The 22,500-nt window shown below is 39.3% G+C and overlaps 2 protein-coding genes across 3 annotated transcripts in view; both read left to right on the top strand.

Annotated features, from left to right (window-relative positions):
• Positions 1-11,675, top strand: part of dok4 (docking protein 4) — an 88,509-nt gene extending 76,834 nt beyond the window's left edge. For both annotated transcript variants that reach the window (XM_038693613.1, XM_038693614.1), the window contains 4 exons: positions 1,188-1,377; positions 4,394-4,532; positions 5,285-5,408; positions 6,012-11,675. In XM_038693613.1, the coding sequence (XP_038549541.1) occupies positions 1,188-1,377; positions 4,394-4,532; positions 5,285-5,408; positions 6,012-6,157 (599 nt within the window). In that variant the 3' untranslated portion in view covers positions 6,158-11,675. The remainder of the gene's footprint in view (positions 1-1,187; positions 1,378-4,393; positions 4,533-5,284; positions 5,409-6,011) is intronic.
• A 5,597-nt stretch (positions 11,676-17,272) lies between these two features.
• Positions 17,273-21,800, top strand: LOC119882708 (glutamine-dependent NAD(+) synthetase-like; the record flags this gene model as incomplete). Its single annotated transcript, XM_038692895.1, has 11 exons — positions 17,273-17,350; positions 17,440-17,536; positions 18,142-18,202; positions 19,043-19,159; positions 19,516-19,569; positions 19,689-19,778; positions 20,267-20,318; positions 20,422-20,510; positions 20,603-20,720; positions 21,034-21,165; positions 21,441-21,800. Coding segments are annotated over exons 2-11 (1,158 nt in total), but the record flags the coding sequence as incomplete, so codon positions are not given.
• Positions 21,801-22,500: the final 700 nt, after the last annotated feature.

Genomic DNA, 22,500 nt, shown 5'->3' with positions numbered 1-22,500 from the left:
CAAATCTGTGGTTTAGTCTGGGGCCTCCAGCTCAGACTGGCACTCCATCAAACACAACTGTTGGTGTGTGGGAAGCCAGTGAGGGATCACATCCTTATTGTTGCTCATTCCTGGAAAAATGAAACAAAGCACCATGCATAACAGAGGAGACAGCTGTCTGTCGTTTTTGTGTTTTTACATATAGTTTTACACTGAACAAAATTATAAACGCAACACTTTTGTTTTTGCCCCCATTCATCATGAGCTGAACTCAAAGATCTAAGACTTTCTCTATGTACACAATCCCCATGCTGTCTGATCAGCATCTTGATCCACACCTGTGAGGTGGATGCATTATCTCAACAAAGGAGAAGTGCTCACTAACACAGATTTTGACAGATTTGTGAACAATATTTGAGAGAAATAGGCATAGAGTGTACTCTATGTGTACATAGAGAAAGTCTCAGATCTTTGAGTTCAGCTCATGATGAATGGGGGCAAAAACAAATTATAAAAAACTTTTTATAATTCTGTTCTGTGCAAATACTCTGAATGTTATACCAGTTTTTGAAGAGATGAAACAATAATCCTGAAACAATGACAAATAAATAAGACAACTACAGGTTTCATTGCCCGTTCAACTTTGTTATCTCCTTTGAAAGGAATTGGTTATGTAAATAACACCATTGGCACAACAGAAAAAACACTGTGTCCAGTCATTTTAACAGTCAGCATTCTGAGACATGAAAGACCTGCAAATGATGTGCTTTGACTAGTGACGTGACTTGGACCTGGACCAAAAGATTATATTAATATCTAAGCAAACTTGAACTCTCAGTTCTTTTAAATCAGAACTTCTCCTTATTTTTATTTTCTATTATATTTTGCTCTTTTAAATTCGATTTATATTGCCTTTTTACATTGTCTTGTTTTTCTTTCCTAATAACGTTTCTATCTTAATAGAAAGCACTTTGAATTGCCTTGTTTTTGAAAGCTGCTATACAAATAAACTTGTCCTGCCTGGCCTGGTTCTGGTCTTAGATACCTATTTAACTTAAACGGGTTTGTTTCCTTTAATAAGAAATTAAAATGAGCGCTAATTCACAACAGAGCTGACTTGTGTGGTGTAACTTATTTATACTTACTTGTTAACACTCGATTCTGGTGAAATTTCTGACATTGTTCTGGTCATTCCTTGGTCTCCTCAGAGCGTTTCAACGTGTTCCTCCTCCCCTGTCCCAACCTGGACATCTATGGGGAGTGCATGATGCAGATCACCCACGAGAACATTTACCTGTGGGACATTCACAACCCTCGCACCAAGCTGGTCACCTGGCCACTCTGCTCCCTGCGGCGCTACGGACGCGATGCCACCCGCTTCACCTTCGAAGCCGGACGGTGAGACCAGGAATGGGATGGCTGGGGGAGGGAGTGGGGGAGATGTTTGATCGCTGATGCTCTCCAGATAAATACAGGTTGCATACATCAGAGGTTGCCACACACATACAAAGTTATTGTCAAGACAACACATCCTTTGTTATAGCAGTGTGTATTTAAGATACCTTTATCGGAACAACCAAAGTGTCTGTGTGTGCCTGTACTTGTCACTCAGCTTACGGTCAGTCCAAGGATACCTCTCTCTCTCTCTCTCTCTCTCTCTCTCTCTCAAAAACACACTTGGTTGTGTTGGCTGAGCAGCATGAAGAGATTGATTGAATAGATTAGACGATGAATGCTGGCCCCGACCTCCTTATCTCTTCCTCTTTGATGAAACCTGACGACCTATGATTGGGTCAGCATGCAGATAATGGTGTGTGTGTGTGTGTGTGTGTGTGTGTGTCTGAGGTCTGAAATAAACCAAAATAGCAAGAGAGCCCTCTGTCTGTGGGTGTGTGGTGCCGCAGCACTCCCAAATACTGTGTCTTGTTGTAATGTATACATTGCCATTTTTTAACATGTATTACTATCCTAATATGGATGCAGGGATGTGCATTAACTAAAACTAATAGAAACAGACCATTGTAAATTAATGAGTTAGCTTACTATTAGTGGCTTGTGAAGTGATGATCAGAGAGCCTAAGTATTATACTTGAATGGAACAATCACAACCAGCAGGGGAGACTGGGGATGGTTGTAACATGTCCAATTCCTCCAATAAGGAACATGTTATAAATCACCTGATTCACTCTGCACATGTTCAGTTTAGTCATTGCCCTTGACCTCAACCTTCATTGGATAACTATGACCTGGATGACTGAGAACCTTCACAGACATTGTTCAGTTTAGTCCTTATTCCACATGGGGAAAGTAGCACCCTGTGGCAGGCACAGACAATTTTAGAAGGTAAAAAATATATTGTGAGGTAATAAAGTATAGCATTGTAGTTAAACTCATCAAACTTAAATGATGTTTATTGTGCGTCAATGTAAATATCTTTAACGCAAGTTGTTAGTGCTAATGTTTTAGCTGTAAGCTGTAAGGTAAGCTAGTTCATGGCTACAACAGTTTAGGTTAGTTGTAACAACAATGAAAATGTTTAGTTGTATTAATATGTTTTCTTTGAATTTCAGGATGTGTCTGACACACACACAGTAAAGTTTTATTGTTTTATTATTATGTTCAAATGTTAGTGTAAGACCAGTAGACTTCTTTGTGGGCCCATGAGGCCTGCACTCCAGGAGAGCCATATGTCTGTCACCACTGTGACTGTGCATGCCAAACAAGCACAAACACACACGCTAATATTCAGTTGCACATTCTGTTAAATGGTATTATGTTCACTACTATGACTGACAGTAACTAAGATACTTGGATTATCCCTACATACACAAGCACACACACACACACACACACACACACACACGCACACACATACAGACACACCAATTATGTAAAAAATAGTGTTGAAAAAAGCTTTCTAAGACATCTTTTTCTCATATTCGTCATTAAATAATGTTACATTTAACCAGTGTATGTTCCAACTAACCCAGACTATGGGGTGAATTGGCACAGTGGATAAGGGTTCAAATCCACAGTGTGACACGTTCACCATTGTGTCCCTGAGCAAGACACTTAACCCCTACTTGTTCCAGAGGCGTGCGACCTCTGACATGTATAGCAATTGTACGTCACTTTGAATAAAGTGTCAGCTAAATGAATAAATGTAAATGTAAATCTCAGTTGTCTTCGAAGAAGAACAATAGTATCTGAAAGCAAAGCAGACCAACCTCAGAATTCTGTGATAATTTTACATGAATTCAAAAGATAAACTATTATTAAATCCATCTGCTTATCATTTAGTGCCAAGAAAGTGATCTTCTAATTAATCTCTATAAAATATATATGATATAATATAATATTTAAATCTAATTATACAAGATAATTTGCACCGTGTTTGTGAGGATTTTTCCTAATGGATCAGAGAGTGAAAAGGAGTTCAAACAGAGCTATGTTGTGCATTTGACCTACTCCACGAATCTGGCACTTCCTCTTCAAAAAGGTAGCAACAACACAGTGATTATCTTCTCCTGTACAAGATGCCTCTTTTCCCATTGTTTTCCTGAAATACGAAGCCCAGTTGCAAAAGTCTGCAACTGTGCAGTGAATGACTTACATGTCAGTCAACTTGTGACTGACTTTGTGTTTATCCACTTGGTTAGCTTATAATAAGCCAGTGTGAAAAAATGGATGTATAATAAAACCTGGATAGGGCGCTGCTGCTCAGCCTCACTACCAATGTTTCCCAGCAGCCACGCAGGGTATTGCAGCAAAACATTCCCCAGCGGCACAAAAGGTACGTTCCACATAGGCCACCATTATAAAACAAAAATGTAAGACTTTTGACAGGACACCTCGAACTGCAAACAATGTCAATTATAACTCTTTCTATTATGATTTTTTTAAGTCATTGGGTTTTATATTTGTAAAACCTTCCTCCTTTTCTTTGGTCTTTGCCGGATGAAATACAGTCAAGTGAATTTAGGCCATTTGCATTTTGGCATTGGAGCTGACAACACTTCTGTGTTTCCATTCAATTTGTGTTCTGCAGAATGTAACAGCATTCAGATCCAAGGATACTGAATCACTCGCTGATATCCCACATTGATTTAATTATATTAGGTGTAGTAGGAGCTCATTAAAGGTTTCAGACTTTAAAAACATTCCATGTCAGCCAGTGCTGTTTTGTACAGCGGCTTCATGCTGAGTCATTTAAGCTGACACTTTTATCCAAAGCCACTTACAATTGCTATATATCGGAGGTTGCACACCTCTGGAGCAACTAGGAGTTAAGTGTCTTGCTCAGGGACACATTATTGGATGTTTCGCAGTGGGTCTCCCACCCCAAAGGCATGTGTCTTATCCACTGCTCCATCGCCATCCCTGCTGCTTTATACTGAGTTGCTGTTGTGTCTAGGATGTGTGACAGCGGCGAAGGCCTCTACACCTTCCAGACCAGAGAGGGAGAGCAGATCTACCAGAGGGTCCACTCCTCTACGCTGGCCATAGCTGAGCAGCACAAAAAGGTCCTGCTGGAGATGGAGAAAACCAGCAGGGTGAGATAATAAACACACACGCCACACACACACACATATATGCCAATAAGCGTGTTTTCACCATACACTGAATAAAACATGGACATAGTGTCCGTGACGTCACCTATAGGTTTCTGAAGGTCGTGAAGCCTGGTTACTGAATCACCTAACAGATAGTCAGAGTCAGAGAGAGCACCCACCTGTCACACAAAGCAGCCACGCCTTAAATTATGCATAACTTTAAGCTTAATATAATTTAAATGGGTGAGTTATATAAACAATTAGTTGTCCTAAAGGGGGAAATTAGCTATAGAGACCTAAACCTTTTTTGTAGCAGGCACATCTTAAATTCTGCTGTAAAGTTGGCCTTTTTAACAGGGAGGTCTGTGGGGATTGACTCGCTTTAGTTTATATTGTGGTGTATATCTCTGACTAAAGTATAAGCCACACTCAAGTAAATAATTATTTAATAATTAACAATGGTTAAATGTAATTTAGAAGGGGTCGAATTCGTGGGTCCAGTTCTGCCGTTTCCCTGAGACGTGTAGCTTTTCAGCATCTTTACTGAACTCACTGTTTTGCTTTTACAGCCTTCAACTTTACTGTTTTGGTTCAGTCTTGCCACACTCATCAACCTTGTTTGAAGCAGAATTATTGATTTGACATTCACAAAAATATTTGGAGACATTGTTGATTGTGGAACTTTCATGAAACTACTAATCTAAAATTTGCTTTTTCATAAATCCGTGATGTTGTGCGTATGTGACTCCCAGTTGAGGGTTGAGGGTATGGGTTCAGAGCCTGGCTCCTACCCCTGCACCCCCACCGCCATCCTGCCCCGATCCGCTTACTGGCACCACATCACTGGAAACCAGACCGGCATGGATCCTGGCAGCGGTAGGCCACATACCAAGCTTTAGACATTATTTTGCATTATTTTGTAAACTATATGGATACTGCAAATCTTTTCTTGTGCCTGTACTGTAATTGCCTGGCTCCAAACAAACCTGCTTGCACCAACATGGGAGGAGTGGAGCTTAGACAATAAGTTTGACCTCTTTCACTTAAATTTCTTTTCATCTGGTCAACATTTATATTTATATTTATAACCTGAAATACAACTTTCAATACAATTAATACACAGTCTGTAGATTAATGAGTGACTCTTACAATGATGTCATTCACAGCTTGTCATTTATGAATTCATTGTTTAAAAAAGATTAAAAATACCAAACTTTAGTATCTTATATTCAATGTTAATAGTTTACACTGATTGGCTTTCTTTCTGAGAATGAGCAATATCAATCTCACGTCCAGTCCAATCTCAAGTACAAAGCTGGAATCAGGATGTAGTTAGCCTAGCTTAGCATAAAGTCTGGAAACAGGGGCGAACAGGCGGCCTGGCTTTGTCCAAAGTGAAAAAACACACAAAGATCATTAATTATCGCGTTGTATCTGGTTTGTGCAACAATAACGACTGTGTTTCTGCTCTGTCTGTAGGTGATGCTGCAGAAGACGACCTGCTGTCCACTCGCCTGCCCGCCGACCGCCATGCCACGCTGCCCCTGGCAAACACACATGCACAGTCCCAGCCACACATACACTCATACTCCCCGACACACTACCCCACCTACCCTGGACAGTGACACACACACAGAGACGAATGCATGCAGCACACACAATTCACTGAAAGAAACACACACTCTTCCTTCTTATATTAGTTTTACAGCCCAACGATACACCTCACAGGAGATGTTGTAGGCGGGACTAACACTTGCCAAACGACCATCCTGAATGCAGAAAACAGAAAGTGAAAACTAAGTTCCACAAAAGACTGCAAGGAGAATGGGCTTCCTTACATGACAGCAGCTCCCACAATTCCACAGTAGGGGATATTTGACGTGTTTCCACACTCAGGCTGAGGACCTTGGAATATGTTGTGTACTGATTAAAGTAAGGACTGAAAGATCTTAGTATGCTTAAAACCACCTAGATTGTATTACATGTTGTCCAACAGGTCTAAAAGGAGAAGTGTCTCCAGCTGGGCCACTCTCGAAGGTGCAGCGAAAAGCCTTAAAGAGCAATTTATAGGGATTCTTTTTACTGAATTTACCACATCTTTTTATGGTTTAAATAGTAAATCTATGGCAGTACGAGATTTAGCTGATAGCACATGTTACAACATTATGAAATGAAACCACACATTATTGGCTTTTGTTAGCTAATGCTGGTCACTCACCGAGACACCATTTTCAACCTCATCAGGGTCAAAATTTGCACGGGGATCCATATTTATTATTGTTAAAATCGGCCTAGCTTGTACAATTTCTCTGTTTTGAGGAAGAAGTGAAAACTGATGTTGCTGAAGTGTACAGTAAACCAGTAACCCTTGACCTAATAATTTTACTAGGAAGTTTCATGGACTGTGTAATTTGGTCCTACAAGAAAAAATCTCCATTTAAATCCAATTTAAAATTAATTTTCTTATTCATTCATTATTGGAAACTTTGCTTTCCATATATGTTGAATACTGTCCAAAACCATGTGTTGATATTGCATTTTGTGCAACTCACTGCGTCGAGACTTCAAAGCAGGCCTTCCACTCCACCTTCGAATGTGGCCATTTGGAACACTTGTGCGATGTGTTTGATGACATATCGTAGAACATAGTTAATTTGAGGCATAATAAACCCTTTACAAACAAACCTATCTTGTTACAAATCTAGATTTGGTAGTTTTTTAGTGAGGAATCTGTGAAATGCAAAATTTTGGTCACATTTCCAATGTTTTTTATATGGCTATACAATGTTCAAGTTTTAGTTTCTTACCCCAAGACTGACACAAGTTCCAAATAGCTGCCATGGGATTAATGTCAATAAGGCCTAGTGTGTTAGATTGAATACTGCTTGGACTGGGACTGCATGGTGCCTTAAATAGCACCATATGGACTGTGCTATCATTGGAACGTTCCCAGTGTACCTGTACCAGCTGACACTCTTGTATGAAGAATACTTGATCATTTCACTGTATGTCCACATCTGGATCAATGCCTTTGATTTTGCTGATAACTGATGTGACTTTGCAGTTACTGGATCTGTTTGCTGTGCTGAGGTTTTGAACCACTCCGAATTATGACTGTGATTGGATTCATCTTCATGGATTGGCTTCTGTACAAAACTGGATATTCACCCTTCAGACTTTCTCTGGGATGTATGCTATCTCACCTCCTGGTAGCCACATCCTTCTATTGAGCTGTATTTGCACAACCATCGTATTGTTTTAGATTATTCAAAGGTTAGAGGTGGAAGAGGGCTTAACATTTAGAGGTCAACATATACAGATATCTGAAAGCCCTAATGATACATGTGGATTGAACCTGCCAATAACTGATATTCAGTGTCTTTACATTTGACCCCTTGAATGCCAGATATTCATTTTCCCTAATTGTTTATTCCTGACTAGAATAACAAAACCCTAAACCTCCACTGAAACACCGGAGAAAATAGGAAAACATTGGTGTGCACGGGCTCTCTTAAGGGCTGAGATGGAAATGAAACAGGGGCATCTCTTCCTTAGGGTCAGGGTTCTGTCCTAATGTCCCACTAACTGAAGGGATGCAAGGGAACCTGGGCTGCCTACAGGGGCACTCAAGTGACTCAAATGCCCTATATGATATGCTACATCAAGTCCAAAAATGAAGAATGGAAATGACTTCAAACATGGTTAAAATTACCCCCCCCATCCCCCAAAGATCACACCAGGGCAGCACTTGAGCATATTTGGGTCAACCTGAATGGCACTTGGACTGACTAGAGGGGCACATTGACCTCTCAAGTACCTTATTTTGTGAAAAAAGGGAAAAAAGAAAGGGGATAATTATTATTACTAATAATAGTAATAAAGCAACAATATTGCTCAAAAGAAGGCTGACAGGGCAAGAAGTCAGATGATCACACGGGGTTTAAACAGGCCCCAGGTTAACATATTTAGAAGAGGAAATGAAGATGCACAGTTAAATTATGACCTAAACTTTTCTACTTCAAGTTCTGGTACCTGACCTGAACATGTCTAGTCCTGACAGATTATCAAATTTTGGGTTGGGTTGGGGCTTGTGTCTTGTCATTTTCAAATGAAATGTATTTAAATATGGGGAACACATAAGAGACAGCCAATGTGTTGCATTAGAGTGGCGAACTCACAGTCAGCAATGGATGAAGTAAAGCAAAAAATTTAGTAGAGGTCTTGGGACGAGGTTTGGGTCTCAAATTTGATAGTACCAGTGGGGTTCAGGTCAGGTGTGACAAATGCAGGGAAGGGCTGGGTTCTGGTCTCAAATTTAGGCCCAAGCAAAATTCACCTATAGTTCTGATTCAGATTTCCTGTCGAATCAGGAATGTTTTTGCTTTCAGTTTTACCTCCAATGTGGTTTATATAATGTGGTTAGACTTTTGGTTTGTTAACAGCCTGTCTGATCATCTAAAAGTAGTTTTTGCTTCATTGTCACTTTTCAACATCTCATTAATGATTTAATTGAGTACAAGATTAAAATGATAAAATGCTAAACATTCTCAAAAGCAGAATTGCCCTTAAATAATGTCGTCATTCACAAGAGGGTGTAGCATTATTGGCATCGTTAAAAGGTCAAAGTCTTCCCATAAAGGCTGTCAAAGGAGAAAGACAGAAAAGAAGATGCTGTAGTCTTTCATCAGGACAGCTTGACTTTGCTGCAGACTGCCTTTGCCTTCTATTACACTTTGTTTGACAAAGAACTTAGGTATTCATTTTGTTGGGTGGGAGATGATAAGCATACCAGGAAGGACCGGCTGCCGTGACAATACAGGTTGGATCATGTTTTTCTGATCATGGGCTCATACGGGCGATCATCCTTTGAGTGCTGCTTTATGATTCTGTCATAAGGGTTTAAGACTGTTAATCTGACAGTGGAGAGTTTACCACAGAAATGTGACGTCCCGGAACACTGACCATCTTTACACCATTATAAAATGCCTCATATGTGGATTGTGTCTAGATCTGATTAAGCTTGATTAATCCTGGAATCCTTGTGCAATTTACATTTCATGGTTTGTGGTTTTTATGTAATTTTAACATGACAGGGCTAAGCATTTTGTTGGTTGTTTACATGATGTAAGTAGATATTTGTGTTGATGTGTTTTGTGTACTTTGTATAACTTGAGTTTTCTGCCCCCTTGAGAGAGTGTTGTACAGATTGCTATTTATTTCGTATGAAATGTGTGTGTGTGTGTGAGTGAGTGAGTGAGAGAGAGAGAGAGAGTTGACATGAGGGTTTATTGGAACATGTGTTCATTTAAAATACAGACGCCATATTTTTGTACCTTGTAATGTTGAACAGGAAGATGATACCCGGCCCACGAGTTGAGTTCCACATTTATGTGTGGCTCTTCACACATAAATCTGCACCTGAGTGAACAACAAGAACGCATTTACCATTCTGTCTTCTGCATCGTCCCCTCTCACAGAGATTAATCACAGTCACATCCTCTCTGTTCATGCCTGTGCCATGCTGCGGATTGTGTTTGTTTTGTAAGGAAACTGTAGCAGTAGGAATCCTACAGAGAGGTGTTTTATAAAGCAGGGCATATTATAAAAAAGCTGTCTTGAATCAGCTCAATAAACTGAATTAGGATTAAGCAGTTACATAAAGCCAAGTTAGAGCTAATGAGATCAGACCAAGTCAAGTCTGGTTTTAGAGCAGCTCGTTCAAGACTAAAACACAGACCTGAAACATCAATCACAGATCAGTAACAGTAAAGAAAACACATGTAAAGACAAAACTGTGATGTTCACAGCAACAGAGCAGCACTTTTTAAACAGATAATAGTATGAAATAAGAAAATAATAAAGCAAAAAACAAACAGAAAATTGACAGCCATAAACAAAGGAGACTTTTGGCAGCATGTTCTGTACCAGATAGAAAGTCCGACTCTATTTCAAGTAGAGATGAACTCAGAACCCATGAACTCTTCTGTTAGCTCAGTTTGTTAGAGCATTCTGCTTGTAATCATGCCATCTTTTTTCTCAGATCCTGTTTGAGACAATAACAATGACAATAATTAACTTTGATGCATCAAGTGGGGCCCAAAATAGGATGATTTACAGTTTAGTGGATGTATCATACTTGGTTTGTACAAGTGACATAATAGCCTTTGGATGATGAAAGTAATGTTTGAAGAACTTACGTCTGGTTGTCTTTGATTTAATTTGTATTTTAGCATGTTAGCATGCTTACATTTGCTGATAAGCTCTAAACACAAAGTACAGATGAGGCTGATTGTTATGTCATTAATTTTAAAGTATTGGACAAATTTAAATTTTGACCAAATGATGGCGCTACATGAAAGGTCAGAGGATCACCAACATTAAAAAAATAAGATTTTAAATGCCTCTACATGATTCCATTGCAATCCTTCCAATAGTCGTTTTCATTTCATTTCTACCTGCTGGTGGCACAAGAGAGGATCACCAACATTAGTACGATACATCGTCTGGAAACTGATGTGAATCTTGGTACCAAATTTTGTATTAATCCATCCTGTAGATTTTTAGCTATTTTACTAAATAATACCTGCTTGTGGCATGAGACGAAAAGTCAGAAGATTACCATTGTCATTAGGATTCATAATAAGTAGACCATGAATATCTGTAAAAAATGTCCAGCCCGTCCTCACCATAAAAATGGCTGTATAGGTCGACTGTGCAAGCAGCTTATTGTGGGCGTCACTGGCAATCAACTTATTCGGTTGTTTAGGTGTGAGGACGTGATAAAAATGTCATAACAATCTATCCAATATTTGTTGAAAAAGACCTCTAAATAACCCTGATTTACTGGTAATATTGTTTTATAAAACACCCCTCTGAGTGTGCTAAAATGCTAAGTGGAAGAGATGATTGATGGAAATGTCTGGGATAAAGGATGGATATTTATACAACAACAGTTTTCCACCTGGTTTAAAACCACCAGGCAGTTATAGTGTATGTTTGTGATTGTTGTGTTATCACAATGACAGTGTCAGCTCAGCTAGGACCTCCTCTTAGCTTTGTAACCAATGACAAATGTTGTTTTCACCCATTGTCTACACCAATTGCATGTTTTGTAGAAAAATAAAGTCCATTACTTACTCAGCAGTTTAGCTATGTGATGTCAATCCTTTGAATGTCATGAGTCATGTCATGAGTTTTTCTCAGTCGCTTTGGTGCATTTCTCGAATCATCCTTAACATTTGCAAAACAGTACGTGCATTTCTCGAAACAGCACAACACAGTGGATTACCTGCAAAAGCCCTTAACTTGCTCAAAATCCTTAGTCTGTCTATCAAAAGTAAATATTTAGGTCATTGAACATGTCAGTGCATCAGAATGTGTCATTGTTTACGAACAAGATAGTCAAAATCTTTAGCCATGTTGTCAATATAACAGTGTCCTCTGTAAGTGTTTTCTGATGTACACTTTGGCTAAGGTTTTGATGACAATGATTTAAAATGCACAAGGCTGCACATTTTTTGTGTGGCATAGGCTATATCACGTTCACTGTTTGTCAGGGAGGAAAGACAAAGAATCTGGGTGAAAGAATGGATTAGCACATGCAGGTAGCAGGGATCGTTTGTGCTAGAGAGACCGCTGGAGGGAATAAAGTGTTTTGCAGTGAAAAAGTAAATGCTCTGTAAAGCGCCTTTCTAGTCTTTTCAACCACTCAAAGCGCTTTTACACTACATCTGCATTCACACACTGGCAGGAAAGCCACTGGGGGCAATTATAGTATCTATATAGTGTCTTGCCCAAGGACACTTCGGCACGCAGCCTGGAGGAGCCAGGGACTGAACCACCGACCTTCCGATTAACAGGCAACCTGCTCGACCCCCTGAGCTGCCTGCTGTCCTTGGCTGGATGCGGATGTCGAATCGGCCGACTCCTCCTGATATTTAGCATGCTAAGTATTTGCTGGTGTCTGCGATGTGTCAGTGATGCGTCGGGGAGCCGTTTTGATGCGTCTTTGAGTAGTTCACACATAAGGACTGGTGACCGTGGATTTACCCCTGATCACAGCCGAGCTTGCCAACCGGTAAATCGGACTTAGGATTGTGTGTGAACTAGGCTTCAGGCAGTTAGCCTCAGTCTCTGCTCATGTGCATAAATGGGGTGAGAATGAAGAGACTAGAAAGGCACTAGACCATTTACCATGTATGACAATTCATTGGGAACTGGGAGCAAAACAGAAAATGTTCAGACTGCAGAAGAGGCTATCTCATAAAGTGACCTCACTTGAAGTGACCTACTTTACTGTACCAGGTGCTAAAACTAAGAATAATTAAGTATAACATGACACACAGATGCAGCATGGTGGTGTGGCGGTTAGCACTGTCGCCTCACAACAAGAAGGGATCAAACTTTGGTCATCCCAGGCCAGTTTGCATGTTCTCCCCGTGTCTGTGGGGGTTTTCTTCATGTTCTCCTGCTTCCTCCCATAGTCCAAAGACATGCATAGGTTAATTGATGACTCTTACAGTTTGGACAGAAACATTTTGTCTGCCAATTTACGGAACTAATGGGGAGGAAGTTGATCAAGCAGCAGGACAATGAGCCAAAGCACACTGCCAACTAAACAAAGGACTTCATCAGGGGAAAAAGTGGAAGGTTTTAGACTGGCCAAGTCAGTCACCTGACCGTAACCCAATAGAGCTGCATTTCACCTCCTTAAGAGGAGACTGAAGGGAGAAACACCCCGAAACAAACAAGAACTGAAAGAAGCTGCGGTAAAAGCCTGAAGTAGCATCACAAATGAAGAATGCAACAGTTTGGTGATGTCGATGGGTCGCAGGCTTGAGGCAGTTATTGCAAGCAAATGTTAAATGTTATTTACTTTAAAATTATTTGTTCCATTACTTTTGCTCTCCTAAGAATGCTGTAGTCTAATACAAACTCTGATATGTCCTGAGTTGTTATATACCAGGAAATGGCAGCTGAAATTCTGAACTCTTGTCTCATCCTCATCTGGGACTGTACATTTTTCATCTCATTCATATTTTTGAAAACATGTTCTATCATAGTAGCTCAAAAATGATCAGAAATTATATTCTGCTTTGCTCTTTGCAATTTATTTTGTTCTTCCTCCTCCTTGTACACCTATTTTTACAGTACTATACCCCACATCTCACAAACTTGTCCTTTGTTTCTGTGATATTGTAATTCTTGTTCTGTGCTGATATGAACCTGCAACCAGCCAAAATCTATTGAGCAGTCAGTACTGGTGACAAATGGAAAGCACAATCTTCAGGGCCAGACAACCTGTTTGCTCTCTGAACTGGCTTATATTGGTTGTGTCACATGATTTGAAACAAGTGAAATCAATTTTGCGTGGTCGTGTTTAATCAAACACGTGTGTTCTCTATTTTTATTTGATTGTTTCCACTTGTGTTACCAGTATTGATGACATGTACATTAGAGTGCAGAATGTGTTTTGAGAATGCTGAAAAGCCTAAGTGAGATCTGCAAATTGTGTTTTACCATGTGAAATGGTTTAAGGTATTGACAACAGACGGCACAATCAGCTAAATGAGTTCAGGCAACTGCGTACTTTGTTCAGCCAATGGGTTTTAGGGTTTTAGCAATTAAGAAAAACTGTAATTGCCCTTATGTGTGAATGTGTGTGTTTGTTTTGACATAAGCAATTGATAATGTAGTAATAAGCAGACAATTCTACATAATCATTTGCATCAGTGTGTCAAAGCATTTGAACACACAAGAAGAAAAACTGATTTTATAATATGCACAAGTGACGAGAGTACTCAAAGCACATACATTGCGATGTTTTGTTGTTTAATTCCCAGGATGCCGACATGTGTAAGCCACCTCCAGGTACTTATAAGTGCCAATACAGGGGTCTCCAAACACTGAGTTGCTGGCTTTGATAGCACAGATCTTTTCCCGTTGCAGCTTTAAGCAACTTTGCTCGTGGTGTTGCAGCAGTTGACACTTTGGACCTAAGAGGCAGGTCTTTTGGTGGTTTTGGGGTCACGGAGTCCATAATAAGCACTGTAGACAAATATAACCCGTCTTCCAGAACAGCAGCTTTACCAAAGACTCCTCACATGCTACGCTGAAGATGCTGCTGGAAGTCCGTTATCATCTTTTCTTCATAACGGCCAAGGTATATGAATGTATATGAATAGATATATTTGCAGATGATGGGGCCATCTGGAAGCGAGGGAGGAACCTCTCCTGTATTTTTGGCCAAATTCAAGCTGCACTGGAGAAAGAAACTGAATTGGGTTTTAAAATATCTACAGATAGAAAGAAATACATGGTATGTGAAAATAAGAAGAAAATGCCCACACAGCAGTTGCAAATATATAAGAATCTTGAAAAGTGAACAACTTTAAATTTGTAGGACTGTAGCTGGCTGAAAGAATGACATGAAAAAAGCATATTAATTGAGATGGTTTCTTTGAAGTGTGGGGTGGCACGATCTGATCGGGGGGCTGATGAATCTATGATGATGATATACAGAGCAATAATAAGATCAGCTATTGATTATGGCTGAATAGTATATTGGGTGAGCAGCCCCTTCAATGATTAGTCAATTTGATCATTTCCAAGCAAAAGTTCTTAGAGTGTGGTGTGTGGCATTTTGTACAACTCCAATATCAGCGCTATCAATAGAAACAGGGGAGATGCCATTAGAAATAAGAAAACTCGGTTTGAAGTATTTAATGAAACTAAAAGGTTGGAATGAAAAACTACCAACAAAAAGCCGGTTGAGTCAGCACTGGGAGTTGGAAGTATGGGAACAGCAAGAAGGATGAAAACAAACTCAAATCTATGGCAGAGGAATTTGAATGAATGTCAATGTCGTCCAGCTATATCCTCATGGTTGATTCCAGATCCCATTGTTGACTGATATTTTTTGAAAACAATCAAAAGAAAGATGCTGTAGAGACCAGAGGCTTTAGAGAAGGAGATAAAAGTCTGGCAGTGGCCACCTTCAAATGTATACTGACGGGTCACGGGATCCTGAGAGCGGTAAAGTGGCTTTTGGTGTTAGCATACCTGAAATAGGTTACAATAAAAGGTTGCAGGATTCCAGATCACATGTCAGTCTTCACAGCAGAGCTGGTGGCAGTTCTATGGGCATTAAGGTGGGTTGATGATAACATACAGCAGCATTCAGTCATATGTAGTGACTCAGCAGCAACTCTAATTACAATTAAAGATACTAAAACTAAGTCCAGACCCGATTTACCTGTGGAAATTCTACAGGTGTTGTATAGAATTCACAAAGCAGGGTATGAAGTGGAGTTTCTATGGGTTCCGGCGCACATGGGTGAGGATGCAGAAGAGGTGGCAAAGGGGGGGCAGGAGGAAAGGGTTCAAATTAATTTTCAGCATGGGTCACCAGAGAACACAGAAATAATAAATCGGTCAGTAAAGGAAATGTGACAATGGAAAGGAAGGCAAGGGCATATTTTCCATTACAGAGAATTGTTTAGAAAAATGCACATTTAGATGTGAGAGAAGAGATGGACTGGTTTTATCCAGACTGAGCTTTGGGCACTGTGGGCTGGCTCTGATTGGTAAACATCCTGATGGAAAGTGTGACTGTGGAGACAAGGAAACAGCAAAGCATGTGGGCTACTGGGTCATAGCAGATATGACTCCTGTCAAAGGGAGCAACTAGAGACACTGATCAATAAATGTACAGGTTTTCAAATTATTATTATTTTGATCGATATTTTAGAAATTGTTTTGTTTTTACATTTGATACCGATTTCTCATTTTTTAAAATTGTATTATTATTTTTAATCAATAAATTAATTTTTTAATTATTTTGCATATTAATATATATATATACACACACACACGTTACTGTTTCATTTATTAGTTTTATTTTAATTTTTTTAATGTATTTAAATTTTTTAACACACACATACACGCTTACTGTTTTATTTATTCATTTTCTTTTTAATCTATTTAAATTTTTTAACACACACGCACACACACACGCTTACTGTTTTATTTATTTATTTTATTTTTAATCTATTTAATATTTTTAACACACACACACACACACGCGTACTGTTTTATTTTTTATTTTATTTTTAATCTATTTTAATTTTTTAACACACACACGCTTACTGTTTTATTTATTTATTTATTTTTAATATATTTAAATTTTTTAACACACACACATGCTTACTGTTTTATTTATTCATTTTCTTTTTAATCTATTTAAATTTTTAACACACACACACACACACACGCTTACTGTTTTATTTATTTATTTTATTTTTAATCTATTTAATATTTTTAACACACACACACACATGCTTACTGTTTTATTTTTGTTTTTTATTTTTAATCTATTTTAATTTTTTAACACACACACATGCTTACTGTTTTATTTATTCATTTTCTTTTAATTTTTAATATTTTTTCTTTCTTTTTTTTTAACACAAACACACATTCTGATTACTTTTTTGATGGGTTGGGTTGTTTTTATGTTGTATGTAACGTTATGATGCTTTGGCAATATTGTTGTTACACATTCATGCCAATAAAGCTAATTTGAATTGAATTGATTGTCTTTAATCTATGCACTCTTCTTAATTTGGACAGCTGGAACAAAATGAAGAAACTGATGGAGTACCTGTGGATTATATTGACAAAGATGTGAATAGTGAATAACGGAATAACGAACAGTGGAGGGCAGCAATACGCCACAGATGCTTCTAGGCTGTCGAATACAAGAAGAAGAAGAAGAAGAAGCCAGCTGAACTGTGCTCTTCCAGGTCGAGCCGAATCTGCAAGTATATATTGAGAGCCAGGCAGGTCGATAGATCCCGTCACTAACAGGCTTAATATCGTTCGCTGTGTTCACTACTCACTGTTTCAACAGCAAACTACCGAGATGGGACCGAAAGTGACTCTTGCGACTTGCTCGGTGAATCAGTGGGCTTTGGACTTTGAAGGCAATTTGGAGAGAATACTGAAGAGTAAGTTAGACTATTAGGCTACTGGACAGGTGTATAATATTTACAGTATGTGACAGAAACTCCACAATTTATTATTTGTGTTTTAATTCCTGAATTCTTACGGTAACGTTATTAGCTTGATGAGCAGAAAGGTTTACTTCAGTTAGTTTTTTCTTTTTTACCACTTTTATATGCAAACTGTGAAGACTGACATTTGGTCAAAAAGCAAACTTAAATTGTAGTATGGAATTGAAATACTTGAGGATCGCAATGAACGTTGAATTGGCACCCACAGTAAGGTGGTATGGAATTGGGAGAGAATGCCTTTTAGTTTACCCATAAATTAATTCTCAGTAATTCTGGTTTGTTTTCTGCCCCCTACGTTTGTGTGCATCTTACTGATGAGCAGTCTAGATGAGGGAGTAAACATCGAGATAATTCTGCCTTTGCTGCTTTGATATTTAACTTTTTTTAATTCATTTATCTCTCCCAACTTTGTGGAAGTACAATACTGAACCCCTGTGGACACTATTTAGTAAAGGACTGACCTCTGCTTCCACCACTATCAATGCTCACTAAACCAACAGTCATTTTTGCCTCTTGTCTGTCCTTGTGTTTCTCTGCAGGTATTGAGATTGCTAAGGCTCATGGAGCCAAATACAGACTGGGCCCAGAGCTGGAGATATGGTATGATGGGAAAAGCTAGAGATTCACTGATCGATAAGCCGTTAAACACACTAAAACATATTGTCAGTGTGGAAGTTCTTTGCCATGAGTGAAGAAGATGCAACACTCGCAATTTGTAATAACTGTATGGCCAAAAAAGGTCACCAGAGCAGACAGACACAGTGAGAGAGAGAGAGAGAGAGAGAGGTGTAGGTGTCTGAAGGGAAGGGCAAGGTGAGCAGATTTTACTGTAGATTGTGAGTAAGCACTAAAATAAGGTGGGGAATTAAGTAAAATTAAAATGGTGAGACAAGAAATAACTAACTTGATATAAGGTAATGTATTCTTTCTAATATTTAGAAATAAAATATCCAAATATACCTCAGTTCACAAACAATCTGTCCTGCAGCCTGACCTGGTTCGTTTTTTATTTTGAGATGTGTTTGAGTGAGACAAGGTTCTGTGGTTTAGGAGAAGTAGGGAAGTTATATAATAATAATGTTATAATATGAACATGCAGTCGAATGGACCCCAGGAGCCAATGCTTCTGATGGTGCTAATGGGGATTCATTAAAGAAAAGTTGCAAAAATATATGTGTGTAAATTATAGTTCTTAGAAAGACAGGTAGTTGGAATCGGCAGGTCGGACCTTGGAATCAGCGCTTCTCAAGGAAAAGCAATCATTAGTTTCCAATACACATGCTTGGTTTCACACAGACATGAGTATATCCCCATATTAAGATGTCACTATATGATTATTATTAACAGAGGTTTTATGTAAGGCGCTGCTAACTGTGTTTGGAGGTTCAGTTTGCCTCTACTCTGTTGACACCTCTTTTCTAATTCACTTGACTTTTACAGCGGGTATGGCTGTGCAGACCACTTCTATGAGTCGGACATGTTGCTCCACAGCTTTCAGGTCCTGAGGAAGCTTCTGGAATCTCCGATCACCCAGGACATCATCTGTGACGTAGGAATGTGGGTATCACTCAAAAAGACCAGTCCAAATAGCAGTATTCAATCTGGCAGTCCTGATTAAACAGAGTGTCACATGTCCTGAACACCTTGTGGCTGCAGGAGATAACTGAACAAGGACTTTGGCATCCCATACTTTACTAATGGTAACGGTTGTTCCACTGCAAAATGCTGTGTCTAAATAATCTGCAATTTTAATCTTTATTAATTTAAAAATAACCACCGTTCTTAGTCACCATTCTGTTTGTCTTATCTAAAAAACAAAAACAAACTCACATCATATAGCTGGAAGTCTGGTTTGGTGTCACAGTCTATGGGTGTCACATTTGACAAAGAGATTTGGATTCTGTTCCCCTCAGGCCCATCATGCATCATAATGTGCGCTACAACTGTCGGGTCCTGTTCCTCAACAGGTAGGTCAGCACACCTATCCGGTTTCATAATCACATGTGTTTTTGGTTCTTTATTTATAATTATATAATATGAGTGGACAAAATCTTTCTCATTCAAATCATTTTCTTCCATCCTGTAGAAAGATACTGCTGATCAGACCTAAAATGCTGATGGCCAACTACGGGAACTACAGAGAGATGCACTGGTTCTCTCCTTGGAACCAGTTACGGTTTGTCATAAAGTCTACTTATTTCTTTGGTATTTTAATTATATTAGCAAATGATTTAATAGATTTATTACTTTCATTTGCAATGGCTTTTAGACTTGATATTTTATTTGTTAGTGTATTAGGGCTATTATGATATTAAACTCTAAACTATCTAAATGAGTCTGTTTGCCCATAGGCCTTAAAAGAGTACTCCAGCAATGTATTAAGAGACGGATGTTTGAAGTTTAGCAGAGCCTATGAAGGCTGAGTAGTACTCCCCAGGCCCATATTATAGTTGTTAAAAGGTAACACTCTTCCCCATGATTGTAGTGTATGAGCAAATCCACATTAACATATTTGCCAAAATGCTGGCAGTGATTTATGAGGCCACCTTGTACCTTCCACTGAGATGCAGTTTTGTGTACCACTGAAGTGATTTCATTTCACTTTTGAAAATGACATGGATGGTAGTGAATGTACTGTTGTTGTTTTCTGCCTCTTTCTTCAAGGCAAGTGGAGGAGTATTTCTTGCCCAGAATGATCCAGGAGGTAACAGGGCAGGTACAAAAAACTCTGTGATCCTCTCTGTTTAGCTAAAAGTCGACCTAGGCCGTTTTTCCACCCTTGAAACAGATGGTGGGTGTTTTTTCTTTGTGTTCATCAGGATACAGTCCCATTTGGTTACTGTGTGCTGTCCACAAAGGACACCTGTATTGGAAGTGAGATATGTGCCGAGCTCTGGAACCCCAGAAGGTAGAGAACCTTCTGGATTTTATGGATGGTGTAGTTTTCTGTGAACTGTCTGAAACAACTCCTGGTGACTGAACGTTCACTCTTTTCCTCAGCCCCCATATTCAGATGGGTCTGGACGGGGTTGAGATCTTCACTAATTCGTCTGCTAGCCACCACGAGCTCCGCAAAGCTGATGAAAGAGTCAACCTGGTAAAGTCAGCCACCACAAAGGTATCCTCGAACCAGGAGTCCTTTAAACATTTCTTGTCTGTTCACGTAGAAACATGAAAATGTTGTGGTTATGCTTGGTACAAACGCATGTTACTAAATACTGGTCTGGAGCACTTTATCAAGACACTTTATGTTGGTTTTGGTTTCATTTGTTACTAATCTGTAATTGCACAGACAATGCAAAGCAGAGCTCACTAGAGGGCAGTGTTGTATCACACACATGGGATGGAATAGAATCATAACATCCTATGTTTTCTGTACATGTATTACTAAAATCAGCACTGCGTTCAGTGTGTTGTTGGTGTTGTTCCAGAGTGGAGGTATCTACCTGTATTCCAACCAGAGGGGCTGTGATGGAGACCGGATCTACTATGACGGCTGTGCCATGGTGGCCATCAACGGAGACATTGTGGCACAAGGTGCACAGTTCTCCCTTGATGATGTGGTATGTATGGGAGAAAAACCTAGACCCTGGTCACAACGCACCTGCAAATGTGTCTATGTAGTTGATGTGACATTGATGTTGATGTGAAGTGACATTATTATAGGTGTGGACAAAAAATAATTTTGCCAGATCAGTTGTGCGCTGCAGTGTGAAAACATGACTTACTTTTTGTGTGTAGAGGTTTCCTGTGTGTGCAGGTGTATTGGGTAAATGTTGCAGGGCAGACAACATGCCTGAGTCACAAGAGATCCAGACTGTGTGTGTGTGTGTTGTAGGAAGTGATTACAGCCACTCTTGACCTTGAGGATGTGCGGAGCTACAGAGGAGAAATATGCCAGCCAAACATGGTGAGAGACACCAGCTTCCAACCTTCAAAATTCCTCATATCAAGAGCAGAGCCTATTGCTTTTTCTATTGCTTTTGCTTATTATTGCCTGCCATCACCTCTAAAGCTCACAAATTACCTGGTCAAATTTTTTTGTTTATCCAATACTTTGGTTTGGGTCAAAATAGCTGAAAAACTGATTCCTATCAGCCTCAGCTGTACTCTAACTGTAGTATGTACCATTGGTAATCTCCCATCCATATATCCATCGTCAACCGCTTATCCTGTGTACAGGGTCGCGGGGCCATTGGTAATCTGACATAACTAAATCTGAACAATAAGTCTTATGTGGGTACAAAGATAACTCTTTTTTATACAGTTATTATGTGACCCTGTAATGTTCTATGTAAACATAATGGAAGTTGTAGGTAATGTGTTGAAAAGCCTTGGTTGGATAGAATGTGAGGTGTAGCTATGGTTACAGTTGAGTGGAAGTACTGTATGTCTTTAATGACACTGGGTGAAAATAGCAGGACAGGCATTTGTATGTCACACATTACAGCTAATGAGACTAGAACAAAAACTCATGATGAGGTCTTATGATTAGATGCCGGTCTCTTTACAGAGCAGCGAGCAAGTCTGCTTGTCTTGAGTCACCAATCAAGTCATGCTTTAAGCTGCAAAAAGCCACTGTACATTCAGCAGACAGACACAGAGACTAGCCGGTGAACACAGTGGAGCACTTAGAGACAGATATTTCCTTCAGGAGCTGGGAGAGACCAAAACCAGAGCTAACAGAGAGTGACAGTTGGACTTACATTCATCAGGTGGATGCAAATGAATGATAATTCAATTCAGTTTTATTTAAATAGCGCCAATTAACAACAACAGTTATCTCATAGCTCTTATTGTTGCTCTGTGTCTGCTGGATGTGTAAATAAGCACCTGTTTGCTAAGACGTTCACCATATCAACTTTATAAGGTGAATATGTCAGATGTTGCAGCCTGTT

The sequence above is a fragment of the Micropterus salmoides genome, unplaced genomic scaffold, assembly GCF_014851395.1.
Source record: "Micropterus salmoides isolate LMB-PRFRI ecotype aquatic unplaced genomic scaffold, ASM1485139v1 Ms_hic_scaffold_3, whole genome shotgun sequence".
Classification (NCBI taxonomy): domain Eukaryota; kingdom Metazoa; phylum Chordata; class Actinopteri; order Centrarchiformes; family Centrarchidae; genus Micropterus; species Micropterus salmoides.
The sequence above is the reverse complement of the archived record's forward strand: the minus strand, read 5'-3'. Positions and strand labels throughout refer to the sequence as shown.